Source organism: Neoarius graeffei, chromosome 19 (assembly GCF_027579695.1).
Source record: "Neoarius graeffei isolate fNeoGra1 chromosome 19, fNeoGra1.pri, whole genome shotgun sequence".
Classification (NCBI taxonomy): Eukaryota; Metazoa; Chordata; class Actinopteri; order Siluriformes; family Ariidae; genus Neoarius; species Neoarius graeffei.
Window position 1 is genome coordinate 259128 of NC_083587.1, and position 15676 is coordinate 274803.

At 40.8% G+C, this 15676-nt stretch overlaps 1 protein-coding gene and 1 non-coding gene across 2 annotated transcripts; both read right to left on the reverse strand.

Moving 5' to 3' along the window:
• Positions 1 to 7712: 7712 nt before the first annotated feature.
• On the reverse strand, positions 7713 to 14864 carry LOC132868075 (carbamoyl-phosphate synthase [ammonia], mitochondrial-like). Its single transcript, XM_060901040.1, has 3 exons — positions 14657 to 14864; positions 13042 to 13199; positions 7713 to 7739 (listed from the first exon to the last, which is right to left on the reverse strand). The coding sequence occupies exons 1-3, from the start codon at positions 14862 to 14864 to the stop codon at positions 7713 to 7715; spliced, it is 393 nt and encodes a 130-aa protein (XP_060757023.1).
• On the reverse strand, positions 11109 to 11181 carry trnat-agu (transfer RNA threonine (anticodon AGU)). The gene has a single exon. It is a non-coding gene; the product is annotated as a tRNA-Thr (tRNA).
• Positions 14865 to 15676: the final 812 nt, after the last annotated feature.

Sequence of the window (15676 nt, forward strand, 5' to 3'; positions counted from 1 at the left end):
TATATATATATATATATATACAACATCTGAAGAATGTCAATAAAAACAAAACAATTGAACTTTTTGTGTGTTTATTAAGACATAAGTTAAATTGTAAGCAAAAAAATTTTTTTTTTGTAAGCAAAAAATGGACTTTAGAAAAATATACAATTGTGCAAAATAAGTTGTCTTACAAAACAGTGGTCTGCGCAGGACAGTTTGTAGCCATACAGTCTGTTAGAGCAAGCCTAATAGCTTGAGCACGGAACTTGTGAACACGGAACAGCCAGTGTTGCCAGATTGGGCAGTTTTAAGTGCATTTTGGCAGATTTGAACATGTTTTGGGCTGGAAAACGTCAGCAGTATCTGGCAACACTGCTGATAACTTTGCTTATACTCTTGAATAGCTCTTCTTCATGACGACAACCGGAAGTGTACCAACACGATGGGGCGTGTAGCGCCACCTGTGGCTCAGGTGCACAATGTACCTCACACAATAGCTCGATTTCCTTGTGTGCATGTAGGATTGGATTTCTCTGGCACCCCTGCTGGGACCCTTAGCTCGATTACCGACAGTAGCTCGATTTGGATGTGCATGTAAACGCACTGAGTGTGTTTCTGGCCTGTTTGTACAGGACTCTGTTCCCACTTCTGTAGGCCTCCTCCTTGGCCTGGCGAAGCTGTCTGAGTTTTGCGGTGAACCAGGGTTTGTTGTTATTGTATGTGCAGAAGGTCTTGGTGGGCACACACATATCCTCACAAAAACTGATGTAAGATGGAACAGTATCAGTCAGTTCATGAAGGTCTGAAGCTGCAGCCTCAAAAACACTCCAATCAGTGCAGTCAAAGCAGGCTTGTAGTTCCACTTTGGCCTCATCAGACCATCTCCTCACCGTCTTAACTACAGGCTTAGCAGATTTCAGCTTCTGCCTGTAGGATGGGATAAGATGAACCATACAGTGATCAGATAGTCCCAAGGCTGCATGGGGGACAGAGTGGTACGAGTCCTTTAAAACAGTGTAACAGTGGTCCAGAGTGTTAGTGTCCCTGGTGGGACACTTAATGTGCTGTTTATATTTTGGCAGTTCATGGCTGAAGTTTGCTCTGTTAAAGTCCCCCAAAACAATGAGCAAAGAGTCTGGGTGTTTTTTCTCCACATTGTTTATCTGGTCAGCCAGGTGTTGTAACGCCTCATTTACACTCGCCTGAGGGGGGGATGTAAACTCCAACCAGAATAAACGAGGAAAACTTTTGCAGAGCATAAAACGGTTTGCAGTTTATGAATAATGACTCCAGATGAGGACTGCATGATTTATTTAGAACTGTGACATCAGTACACCAACCTTTGTTAATGTAAAAGCAGACTCTGCCTCCTTGTTTTCCCCGTGAGTGCCGTTTCACGGTCCGCTCGGTGAAGGTGAAATCCAGGCAGGTGGAGAGAAGTGTCCGGGATGTGCTCACCGAGCCAGGTTTCGGTGAAGCACAAGGCAGCAGATCTGTTAAAATCTGTGTTGATTGTGTTGAGGAGCAGCAGTTCATCCATCTTGTTGGCCAGAGAGCGGACGTTAGCCAGGTGAATAGACGGGAGCGCAGTGCGAAACCCCCGCTGCCTCAGTCTGACGAGTGCACCGGCTCGCTTCCCCCGGTGTCTCCGGCGTCCCCAGCGTAATCCATAGAGAGCTGCTGCTCCCCCAACAAGTAACTCTGAAAAAATTTCCGGATTGATGAAAGCCGATGAAAGAACTTTACTGGTGGTTAATCCAATGTTTATGAGTTCTTCTCTAGAGTATGTGACAAGCGAAGAAACGCAAGAAACACAACAAATACACAAAAATGTAGAAAGTACAAGAAAGCGAAGTACCGAGGCAACCGTCCGCAGTGCCATCTTGGATGTTATAAGGTAAAACATAAGATAAAACCTGGGCTTGTCTGGGAGTTGAACCCAGAACCACTTGTACCCTAAGCAAGACTCATACCCCTAGACCAATAAGCCAATCTGTTTAAAAATAAATTAGGGAAAAAAATCCAACCACTTCTTTCTCCATGGCAAAAGGTTCAGTGTCATCCTCATCCAAAAAGCCAACGATTGAGGATGAATTTGAAGAGCTTTCGTGTCTTTTTCAAAAGACTCGGTATCAAGAACGCACACCACTGCAGAGAATAGGATAGAGTCCGTGTGGAAACAAAGGAAAATTTTACAGGTACTCTGATGGCTGATTGTTGCTGTTAGATATCCAACTGGTGGTTTAAGTCTGAGAGCGACAGTTGTTTCCCAGTTGCTGTTGATAACCTTGTTGTTAGCTGGCACTGAATGTGTTGAATTGTCACTAATTTGTCTTTTTTAACCAAATACAGCATCACTGTTGCTTGAAAATTGCCCTAAATAATAAACCTGTGACCATTTTCTCAATTTACATTTGTTCTTCTGTTCTGCTGTTAACCATTTATGTCGCTAACACAGTGGCGGTGGGCTGAAAGCTTTTCAAAGCACTTCAAAACTGTCAGGAGTGTTACAGTAAAATTACTTATTGCCCTACTGTGCATGCGCTTTGCATTTTGGGGACTTGGCTATGCAGTTTACCTGAAGGACATGCTGTCTCTACCAGGATATGTTGTTGGATGTGCTTTTTCTCGGTACACAATGGAGAAGCGGCACCTGTCAGGAGTGCAACGATTTTCAAGTTCCTACATATTCTTAGCCATCAAGGTCTATCCTCTTTTTGAAAGATATTTGCCTGCCTCACAGCAAAACTAGTGCTACATGAGTTAAATGGACATCCATTTCAGAAAATGTGGATTTTGTCGTACACAGCAAACACAAAATGTAATTTGAGTGTAGTTTAGATTTTTCACCCTTTTGTCACTCAATGAACCATTTTTTTTTAAATAGGCCATATCTACTATACTGTCACAATTTATTTTCATACATCTGGAGTTTATACCAGCCAAATTTCAAGTGAATCCAATGAGTTTGAAAGAGTACATGAAATTATTATTTTTTTTAAATGCAAAACTTTAAAAATAGCTGACTTCCTGTTGAGTGGAGCAAATATAAGCCAGTGTGAAATAGGTCTGTCATGGTGATGACAGTGTCCCCACCAAAAACCACGGAGATCGAACAAACTTTGTGACAACTACAGAAATAAACACATTCAAAAATCTAAACATTGCTTGCATTGGGGGACACTATGGAGCTCCTCAATCATGCCAAAACCCACATAAAATGTACGTTTTTGATTTTTCACAAGTATGAGGCCTGAGCCAAAGATGCATGTGCCACTGGAGGAACAGACCCTCAGGCCCTCAGCCTGCACCTCGGGTTCTCGGGCCCTAATAGTAGTCCTTACGGTTGCAATGTGGATTCAATTGGGTCCTTGCACTGCAACTATGAACTGCTATAATTCCTAAATGGTTAAAAGAATATTTTTGTTAAATGCCTTGAATTAAAGCCAAACAAAACCCAAAAAGTAAACTCCTTTATACTGACAGATAATATCCATACAAAACATGTTTGAATGTTCACTTGTTCATATTTGTACCTGTATACTGTGTACATATTTTATTTTAAAAGGAAAACAGTGTTCCTGTGCACCGCCATCTTCCTCTCTCCAAGGTTCAAATATCACATTCTGAGGACAAATCGTGACATCACCGACTCCAAACTACTGAGCTCTCCATAAAAATCTGGCGTGTTCATAGCCTATTCCCTGCTGTTGAGATGAGTGAAGTCATCTGGCTGCCATCTTACCACTCACATCGATAGTGTGTGATCATTTGGCTTCTGTGTTAAACTGTCATGTCCGATCAAATTTGCCCCAAGTAAAGTATCTCCTGACTTTTTTCCTTTCATTACCTCTTCTTATTTTCTCAACTTTCCCTACAATCCTTACATATCTTTATAGCACTCCCCTTCACTGTTATTGTTCGGGTTTTTTTCCTTTTCCAGTTCAGTCTCTGATCATTTTTTTGAATGGCTCTTTTACTACTATAATTATTTTTACAGAGATTATTTCAGTTTTTCTTTGTACAGGAAATCATATATTGGATGCTGTCCGGGAAATAAGCCATTGACCGGGAAATATGCCCAACCCTGATTTAAGAGTACTTATCAAAATACTTGCACTCAATTTAAACTAAAATCATGTTAAAACAGACAATCAGGCCCGCCGACAGGGGGGGACAAACGGGTATGTTGTCCCGGGCCCAGGAATGGGGAGGGCCCAAAACTGGGCTCTCATGAAGTTGCGATTATTTTATTTCATTTCAAAATGTGTTGATTTGGGGGAGAAATGTGCTATATTTGCATTCAATAAATTATTTCTAGATCTTTTGCCTTTATTGTCTTTGAAAAAGGCATCAAGAACCCCCTACCACCCTTAATGCAAAAATGGTTTGGTCTGACTCTTTGATTAAGGGGGGAAAAAATGACATCGTTCGATCATAGCGCTTCGACAATCAGTGTGTGTGCCATTTGCCAACATGCACAACGGAGCACAGAAAAGAAAAGAGAAAAAGAGAGGAAGAAACCAAGAGACTCAGGGGCTCACTGCATAAATATTTTAAAAAAGATTCGGATGATGCAGCAGGTACTAGCAAAGGCAGTGGGGCAGCAGGGTGTGCTCCGTTTAATATCGGAAAAGACCAAATGCGCGACAAGACTGATGAACCTTTATTGATATTGAGCAATGCCAAATCTGTCAAATAGGGATGACGTGCAAGAAAAACATGAAAATAAATAGGGCTAACAAAAGAAAATATGTCACATGCCCTATAGCCACGTATGTAGTTGAACAGTTTAGGCTAAATAAAAATAATAGTGGGCCTATGCCTATACAAAAAATAAACGGCATAGCATCGGCTAACAAACAAAATATCTGCGCATTGCCTATAGCCACTTGTGGTTTGGTAAGTTGTTGAATTTATTTTAAAAAATAATATGTTAATACAATAAAATAAAATAAACGGCATGGGCCTATGTGCCTACAGTAGCTTATAAACCGTTATCAATCACCCTACACAATCTTCAGGACATAAACGACATCAAATACCACACAATGTGTCTAAAGAACAAACAACAAAAGGTGTGTCTAGATTTTTTTCTTTGCACTATGCAAGAATAAAATGGCATCTCCTGTGTCGGGTTTTAGGCGAGAGCGCCTGGCCTCTATAACGCGCCCTGCTGCGCTGAAGGAGCGCTCGCTCGCTCGCAGCACTTGTTGCTGGAATGCATAAAATTCTCTTGGCGAGGTGCTGTAGTCGTGGAAATGCCTGCCCGTGTTTCTCCCAAAAGGAAAGTAGATTTTCCTCTGCTGATCCATCGATATGGAAGTTTGTGGAGGAATACTCCCCTACTTCATCCACAAATTCATTATTTGTTATTTATTTCAGTGCTTCAACCGCCACCCGCCCGAATGTAATTAAATTTTTATTTTTCGCTAGTTCACCCGCCCGATCCACGGATTATCTGCGGACTCCGCGGCTGCAACTGCCATCCGCGCATCTCTAGTAACGGAATAAATTTCATGGCGTTCGGTTAAAGGATACAAAATAACAGTAACCGCTTATTCCGTTACAGAACAGGGGGGAAAGATTCAGTGAATGGTTTTTGAATACCTGTCATTTAAGGGTTGGAGTGAGTAGAGACTGGGATAAGAGAGGTGGGTGTGTGTGTGTGTTGGCCCGGGGGGCCCATTCAGAGCATTTTGTCCCGGGCCCAGCCAAAGCTGTCAGTGGCCCTGTCTTGCATGTGATGATTAACTCATTCTAGCAATTCGCAAATGTGTTTTATTGGCTGTCGGGAGGGTGTTTGTTCCTTTCCCTCATAAACGGCAGTAAAACCCATCCGGAGCCTTAAACCTTGCGTTCCATGAGGCTGCAGGGGGAGTCGCTGTCTTCTGGGGGAGCTGCAACTAGTTTAGAATGCGAGTTTAAGCTGAGATCTGATTGGTCTAACAGTAAAACAGCACGATTTTACTCAGCAACAGAATGTATCTGAATTCTGATTGGTTGTTGTTATATTATTGCCCTTCTGTTGTTCATGTCGTAAAGTCAAGGAGCCTCTAAACCGATAATATTTAGGATTGTGATATTGAAATGACAATGGTTTTCACCCACCACATTTATCAATGCACAATCATTCTTACGCTGTGATTGGCAAGATACAAATGTTTCATGAAACGTGAACCCTGTCATACGGTGATTTCTGCACTTTGATCTGCAGGGGAGGGTGGGCAGTGGGTGGAGGGGGGAGGGGTGGAGATAACCCAGCGCAAGCAAGCAGCCGTCCATTCCTGCAGCCATGACGGCGCTGGTCGTGCACCCGCTTGTCACACTGGGGGTAAAAAGCGGTGACCGTGGGAAGTGGGGGAAGGAATGCAAGAGCGTATCACTGCAGTGATCTTCAGGGGGAGTTATTGTTCCAGCAATGGCCTTGACCGAGGCCAGTGCTGTCAGAGGGGGCCGAAAGCAGGTAAGATTGGGATTGTTTGGTCTTGGGGCAAGTAGATGCATTCTTTTACATGACTACTCTGGTTGTCCATTCTGGTCTCTGAATCGATCCATTTTCCTTTGCAAAGCCAAAAGTTTCTCCATGATGTTATCCATGTTGCAGTTCAAGTTCTGAATAGCCACAGTCTGAGTGCCAACAGCTCTGCCCACCGCTTCAATCATGTCGGGCAGCTTTATGGGGCTTTGGACAGCTGTCACCATTTTCTGATATCCTCAATAAACCAGGGCAATGCCTAGTCCAATCATATATATATATCTCATCTCATTATCTCTAGCCGCTTTATCCTTCTACAGGGTCGCAGGCAAGCTGGAGCCTATCCCAGCTGACTACGGGCGAGAGGCGGGGTACACCCTGGACAAGTCGCCAGGTCATCACAGGTCCAAATGTCTTTGGACTGTGGGGGAAACCGGAGCACCCGGAGGAAACCCACGCAGACACGGGGAGAACATGCAAACTCTTCACAGAAAGGCCCTCGCCGGCCATGGGGCTCGAACCCAGGACCTTCTTGCTGTGAGGCGACAGCACTAACCACTACACCACCGTGCCGCCCCATATATATATATATATATATGCATGGGATTACAGCTGAGTTTGATACACGAGAGGAAATGCTGTCTTTGCAAGCCATGCATGGCACTACCAAAGGTGAGGATTTGTTTGAGCAAGTTGTTTTGGCTATGAACAAATTCGAACTGCAGTTTGACAAGCTAAGTGGACCGGCAACAGACGGAGCCCCAGCCATGGTTGGCATGCAGAAAGGATTGACTGCGTTGGTTAAAAAAGAAATGAGTCATCTCAGTCTGGATCCAAATGAGTTGGTTGTGTGCCACTGTATCATACACCAAGAGAGCCTGTATGTGCATTCCCTGAAGCTCAATAATGTGATGACTACTGTTGTTTCCACCATCAACTTCATTAAAAGCAGAGGACTTAACAGTCACCAGTTTAAAGAGCTACTGACTGAGCTTGAGTCAGAGTATGGAGACCTGGTTTACCATTGTGAGGTGTGGTGGCTGAGTCGTGCAGATATGCTTGCACGCATAACTTGAGGGAAGAAGTAAAGCAGCTCATGGAGATGAAGGGCAAACCAGTCGCAGAACTCAATGATAGCAAATGGCTGTGTGATTTGGCCTTCATGGTGGACATTACCAAGTTCCTCTCAGAACTGAATGTTAAGCTCCAAGGTCCCAACCAGCTTTTCAGCTCACTGTTTTCAAATGTGAAATCATTTGACTTTAAACTGAAGCTGTGACTGTCACGAAACAGACAGGAGAGGAGATCAAATGTGCTCAAACCACAGTTTATTAATAACAAGGGGAAAGGGAGTTGGGAGAATGTGTGTGAAGTCTAGAGGCAGGGATGGCTGGTGGTGACGTCTGAGGTCTTCCATCCAAGTACTGACCAGGCCTGGCCCTGCTTAGCAGCTGAGATCTGACAGGATCTGGCATAGTCAGAGAGCTGTGGCTGTAAGCTGACAGAACATGGGTTTCAGGTAGTCTCCAAGTGAGCAGTCCCTCAGCAGGCAGGAGTTAGAGAGCAAACTGGAACACAGAGTCACAAATCAGGTAGCAAGATAGGGGACAGAAGGCAGATCAGGTTACTGGGGCTGGAGAGCAGACAGAGTCAAACGGAACAGAAGGCAGGTCAGGGTTCCGGGGCTGGAGAGCAGACCGAGTCAAACAGAACAGAACAATTTCAGGAGTCAGAGTAGTAGGAACACAGAGCAGGTTATCAGGCTGAGAGTTGCAGACAATCTGACACTGAGGCTAGGGAGAACTGCAGCTTAAATACACCCAGGGGGAAGCAGGTGATCGGCAACAGCCAATGACAGTCACTGAAAGTTAATAAGAGGAAGTGAGTGCGGGCGTGGCCGGTAATGCTGAGTGGAGATGTTACCTGAAGAGAGAAGCCCACAGGTAGGACCATGACAGTGACAAGTGCAACTGGAAAGGGGAAACACTGTGCACTTTCCTACTTTGCAAGAACAAAAGCCTGCTGTGACATCTGAATATGCTGGGGAGTGTGCAAAACTACTCCAGGCCTTTGGAGAGAGGTTCCAGCTGATGAGAAGTTATGAGAAGGACCTGAACATATTTGCAACACCATTCAATGTGGAACCAGCTGATGTGCCTGACAACCTACAGCACGAAATCACTGAGCTGCAAAGCAACAATGATCTCAAAGCTAGGTACAACAACCTTCCTAAGCTTTGCATCACTGTTTGGGACAGCCTACTGCTGTGAGCAGTTCTTCTCAGAACTGACCCTTGCAAAGAATCGGTTCCGCTCAAGACTGACTGACCCAAACCTGGAAAACCAGCTGCGAGTATCATCGTCATCTCTACCATTTGACATCAGACGCCTCGCCAAAGAGAAACAGTTCCAGCCTTCACATTAGGTCGGCCAGATATAATAATAAAATTTGGTAAAATATTATATATTGTAGCTTCTTCATTACATAAAATGCTCAAAGTGCTTTACATCAGTACATATAAAATCAATAAGAATACAAGACTAAAAACAGAACATTAAAACAATAAGAGGTGGATAAAATTTAAAAAGAAAATGGGAAGATTAAAACAGAAAGTTACATCAATAAAGTTGCTTTATTTGAATAGCATGAAAGAACGCTAAAATAAATGGGCTGCATCTTAAAATTTTCAGCAGAGGTTATGGGTTAAAAAATTTAGTTTGGCCCCCACAGGATGTTATAAAACTCAAAATGGCCCTTGATAGTAAAAAGGTTCCCCACCCCTGCCCTCGACCAACAGGCCAAAATAAAGTGTCAACATTTGAGATGGTTGCATGAGATGTGTGGAGGAAAGCAGGTTCATGTTACTTTTGCTTTCTTCAGAAAATCTCTCTGGCTTTACTGATTTTGCTCTGTTCAACCAGGGCTATAAATAAATTGTCTTTGTATGTGAGACAAATTCCATAGCAAGGTCTTTTTTGTTGTTGACGTATCAACTTTATAGTCAGGGAGCATATGTAACCTACTTTGCAAAATTTGCCAAGTCTGGTTTCTCAGTATTAACCCTTTATTTACATCCCAAACAAATTATTTTTACTTGTTGTAATATCAGCAATCACCATTTTCACCAAAAAAGGAAATGCTAAAAATCACATGTAAAAACGTAAAAAAACCCACCATATATCCGTATCACTTAAGTCCATTATAAAATCTGTATTTTTTTAAATTACCCGTTTACTAACTTTATGTGAATAGAAATCATATGTTTACATGATATTATCAAGTTAAGTTTAAAATGAGACATTTAAGTACATAGAGAACATAAAAAAACAGAAATATTTGACACTATTGCTACAGAACTTGAGAATATTTATAGCTTATCTACATTCCAGAACTCAGCTCACAATCTCTCATTTTAGAAATTTCTGTGATACATTTATTACTAAGCTGCGAGCAGTTTTTTTTTTTTTTTTATGTCCAAACTACATCAAGAAATAACACTTTGCCTAAGGATTCAAACACAAAACATGAAGATAAAAGCAGTTATTGGTAACACATTATGACCAGAACAGCCACTGGACTATTTTCAAAAGAAAACAATGTCACTTTCACAACTAGACAATGTCAGTTTCCTCTGTATCTGCTGGACTGTCTGTTGTTCTGTATGGAGAGCGCATGGACAGATAAGCATCAGACATCAGACATTTCAGTAACTCTATAACTAACAGGTTCACTAGTTATCTACAATTTGTAAGAAAGAGTTATATTCTTTATTATGGCAGATATCTGAGACAAGCATGCAAATGTACAGATAGGCAAACATAGACACACAAAGAAGCGACGAACTTGCTGAAATATTTTTGCAACAAATCTCAAAGAGTTATGGGACCCAAACAGAAAATCAGTCACCTTGTTAAACAGTTTTTTTTCATCAATCTTGAAACAAACATACTTTTAGATAAAGAATCTATAGAGTAACAAACTCCTAAAAGCAGAAAGTGATGTCAGTTGAATAGACTGAGCAGCACACCACCTCTGAGGTTCTAACTGATCCCACTCAGTAGTTTAGGTCCTTTTAGGGTTAAATGGGTATCTAATGTATGAACCCTGCTTTTGACCTGAGTAAAAAGGTTGTGTGCCACAAATAACACCTATTATGGATATAATAAATGCATATTAATAATGTAATACTTTTATACCAATTTCCTATATGTGGTTTCAGGGATCTTTTTATGTGCAAAGTTCCACTGCATAATTAACTATGAAACAGCATCCTACAAACATTACAACAAGCCCAGATGTATGAATTTATATCTGAACTTGTATATTATTATCAAAAACAAGACTTGGTAAATTTTGCAAAATAGCCTCCAAATATAAACAAATACCACCTGAGTATGTGCATTGATGGAGACTTGAGTGCAAAGTGCTTTGCAGAAATTGCACACCAAAAACACCTTCAAGTCCTCAGTCTCATCCACAGTGATCACACTGATCTTCAAACTGTCCATATGAGGCCATTCTCACCAGCAGAAAGTGGTCTTCAGGTGATGAGAAATCATGAGCAACACTTGCTCACCTTCTGGTGTCAGTGTTCTCAATATCCCCTCTTTTATCTGGATCATCTTTCCACTTTCAAAATATCCCTTACAGGCCCCAGTGAGGGTTGAATTCACAACCCCTGGTTTACTAGACCAGGGCTCTCACCACTGAGCTAGGGAGCCTCAATTCTTTCACAGCTGCTGAAACTTGGGGCCACAGCAGAACCTTGAAGCCCCTGTGCTGATCCTCAAAACAGCCCACAGAAACTGCTGTAACATCACTCACAACTTTAGTTCCTCGCTGCAGTTAGCTTCTGTTTACTATTTGCCTCACAAAAAAAGGACACACATTTTAAATAATGCGGTGTGTCAATCGTAGAGTGGGCTGTGGACTGTACATTCTGGCTACTTTCTCAAGTATTTTTCAAATTTTTACATAAAAAATAGATTTTTGACTTAGTTTCTAAGAGCAATGTTTGTTTCCGGAGCATATATCCAAAACTATTCATGATATGGATTTGAAACTTGGTATACATATTAATAAGGTGATGTCGATGTGCCTTTTCATACTAAGAAATTTGAGAAATTTTAATTTTTCATGTTTCCATGGAAACAATATCAGACTGAGTTTCTCAGGTTCGTCTGAGGGGGAGGTTTTGTTTCCAGATCAGAACTTGAAAACTATGAGTAGTATGGTCTTGAAAGCTAGTATGACTATCTTTGAGTGGTTTGCCGTGATTGTATAGTGGTTAGTACTCTGCATTGTGGCTGTAACAACCCTGGTTCAAATCCAGATCATGGCAAAAGAAAAAAAGCTACCTGAAGAGATATAGTTTTGGGTCATTTGCATTGTTAGAGTTGATTTGTTTTTATTTATTTGTTTGTCTTCCATTCAATACTGACACTTTTGCACAGTTTTTATCTTCATTTATCACAATTCTTGATTTTAGCACTATTAATGCACAGGCACATGTACAAATTGCATATTTAGTTTTTTTTTATTGTTACATTTTTATCTGTATATTGTAAAGTCAGCTTGTTATTTTTTTTAATTCTATTTTATGTTGCACAGTGTGTCTTTTTCTTTTCACATGTTTGATAACTTGCTGCTGCAACAAAACAAATTCCCAGCTTGGGAGCTATCTATCTATCTTAGTGATTATACAGCCTGATAATTACAATTCATTTTTTTATACCCCCACTCCAAAGAAGGGGAAATATACTGGTTTACCTCTGTCCATCCGTCTGTATCTCCGTCCATCCGAAACACCCTTTTTCTCAGCAACCACAAATCATAGCCACTTAGTACCAAACTTCAGCTTGGGGTTCTATACCATGTATACCGTTTTCAGGTCTGTCCCACATCGACTTCCTGTTTACCAAATGAATGTATTTACGAAACATATAGGGTGGATTTACAAAATTTTCGAAACACTTTTCTCAGCAACTCCAAATCACAACTGCTTGATATTTGGTACTGAGCTTCAGCTTGGGGTTCTATACTGTTTATACCGTTTTCAGGTCTGTCCCACATCGACTATCTGTTTACTGACTGAATGTATTTATGAAAGATATAGGGTGAATTTAGATGCTATTTCAAGAAGCAAAATGCTATTTCAAAATGACAGTTTACCAGGATGCTATTTGAAATATCTGGGGAGAACACTGCTCTTTACTTACTTGTTTCAGGGTTAATTATTTGTTGAAGTCAACATTCATAATAATTGTCCTATTCCTTCAATTGCTTGTATTCTGATATAAGCGAGAGCGAGGGGATACGTAAGTGAGCAGTAGCTCACAGCTGATATTGTTTTGTAATTCATTTCTTCAAATCGTCATAAATATGTATCACGATTTATCATTGCAATATATCATTACATGCTGAGTAAATATTATCATAAATAATGTTATACATGCAAACATTCGTATAAAAGCACACCCATTTGATCTATATAGGCCTTTAAAAGTGGGTGACTGGGAATATCGTGTGCTGGATATTGGATATACACGTGTGGAGTGTAATGAGAGAAGAGCAGGGCTCACCGACTCCACAGCCACACTGGGGCCGATCCTCTCATCGATCTCCTTCAGCTTGTCAGCAAACAGCTGTCTGTCCTCTGTGGCGATGATGGCCTCTACAGGTGTGCCCAAAACCTTCACACCGTACTGCTGCAGTACGCCAATCTGAAACAGCACCACTACTCCTAAGTATCCAGAACTAGAGCTGTGGCTACAATCATCGACACCTTAATGATCTTTTGGCCATTGCAAAAGTAGAAGAGACTTTCAATACATAAATTGTGCATGAATAGTCACTCAATCTTCCACTGGAAAAAAATAAGTTGATTCCCGATTACTTAGCGTGTCAGATGATGTGACACCGTTCCACAGTTATTGACATCGAGATGAGAATTTTTTTTTTAATGGTATGTGGAATTAAGTTAACAAAACAGTTTTTATTTAATTTTTTATATAGACTTGTATTAAGTCCAAAATATGTTTTATATAAATATATCGAAGTCAGTGCTTAGGTAAATGAGGAAGTAATCCAAACGTTTGTAAACAAATGAACTGATAATGTTTAACCTGTGTCAGAAAATCTTTTTGTTCCACTTTCTACCCACTTTCTAAGTACTTTTGTACATTAAATTTTGTTAAATCACTCATTGTTGTTTGCATTAATTTCTAGGTTTGTAGTTTACCAATAAATGTCAACAGGCAATTGATATTATAACCACATGAAAATCCAGGTAAAAGGTCGCATGTCAGTTCTCGAACCAAAACTTTATATTTCTATATCTAAAAATATAAAATGTCTGATATTGTAATATATGGTAGATATTTACAACAAACTGCAAAAAAAATTCAAAATGCAATAGAAAAACATGAATATTTCAAGCATGTAATTTCTAATATATATATATATATATATATATATATATATATATATATATATATATATACACACACACACACACACTAGGAATTTGATTTTGGTCTAATTCTATTTATTTCAATCAGATTCCAAATACTCTCTAAGCATTCCATTCTGTTATGAATCAGGAAAAAATTATGATAAATCACAGCACTTATATATTTTTTAAAGTACTTCATCTGCTTCAACAATGCTACACAAAGATCGATCCATAACAGTTGTAAATGTCACTTAATTCCACAGGGTGTCGATAATGGTGGACACCGGTGAAAGTGATCACGATGATCAACACCCCACGTGACTTCTCAAACGCGTGATAAGATACAAAATGCCGACGGTCAAATGAAAGAGTAAGAAACAAAGTAGGTTTCGACAAGGAGATCATGAAATATCGGTGAATTTGATAAGTAAAAACATGTCCATGATCTTTCCACCATACTGACATGCAATGATAGCATCCGGGTTTTCCTCAACTTGCTAATCGTGCTAAAAAAAGTCCATCTCAGGTAATGAGCTGTGTCATCAGACGACAAGATCAAAGGGTGAAGGGTGTCTTCCGGTTGATTAATTAACCAATAAAAACTGTTGTAACTGAAACTCACCTTTGTAAAATTGTTTTCAATTGGTAAATCTGAAAAGGTGTCAGTAATTATGTACTGTTGATAATTGTAGCTGCCACTCTATATCTACACATGTAGAGATATAATTCAGAACAGGTTTCACCACAGTTGAGTGCCATTTGTCCACCGATGGAGAGCAGGATGCCATCCGGACTCTCGGCTTTGACCACCTCCATCACAAATTGGGGTGTAATGGCCAATAAGTAGACTGTGTCTGCCTGCTTGGTTCCCACATAGTTAGTCTGCACCAAGGCGCTGGTCAGGTTCATCAGCACCATCTTCAGGTTCTCCTCCTGCACACAGTGCAACATGGTGGATATTTACTCTGTTCCAGTGCAACAGGTCTAATTAGCAAAAGCTGCAGTTCCTCCACAAACTCCATCATGGCAATAAAAGATCATACGAGCAGCAAATCTAAAATTCTAATTCTCGCTAGTGTGCAAAGTCAGCTTAGACAGCATTTACTGATATGCTGCTCTGATGAGCTCCGAAGGTTAGCTATCACAGATTCCTTTCAGTTTGCTTGCCTTTATGTCTGGAATTGCCGACTGACCTCTGTATCTCCAACTCACATTTTTCAACAGGGTTGTCATATTCCCACCATCCACTATGAAATTCTAACTCTCGCTTATGTGCAAAGTCAGCTTAGACAGCTTTTACAAACTGAAAATACAATGCTTACCTGCTTGTATTCTTAAACCTGCTGGTGAAGAGCAAGCTGCTGTCCTGAAAAGGCACTTTTCACCACCTTCCACCCAACTACTCTCATTGAACAATGAAGCAACAAATGCTGAGGCATGCCCCAAAAGTGTGAGAAGCATGCCAGGGACTAAATGTGAGGAGATTGGGTTGTTTTAGTGGCAAAACACTTGAAGCTTACCACCTGGTATTCATGCAAATGGGAGTCAGAATACACTCCCCCAGAACAAAAGTCCGCTTCTGAGCAGTTTCCCACTTGAAAATAAACAAACAACCAATGGAAACTCAGGCATGGTTCCAGAGAGCAATAAGCAGGCCAGGAAGGGCGGGGGGGCTTGTGGTTGTTCGTTGGACAAACCCTGAAACACAGCAGGAGAATTGTCTCAAGTGGTAGAGTGCTTGCTTAGCATGTAAGAGGTAGTGG

Bases quoted from the DNA above. Each gene is read 5' to 3' on its own strand.
- LOC132868075 (XM_060901040.1), bottom strand. From the start codon at position 14,864: ATGTTGCACTGTGTGCAGGAGGAGAACCTGAAGATGGTGCTGATGAAC. The intron at 13,200-14,656 runs GTGAAACCTGTT...GATACTTAGGAG, and splicing joins ACAAATGGCACTCAACTGTG to TAGTGGTGCTGTTTCAGATT. The intron at 7,740-13,041 runs GTGAGCCCTGCT...GTTTCGTGACAG, and splicing joins CCAGTGTGGCTGTGGAGTCG to TCACAGCTTCAGTTTAAAGT.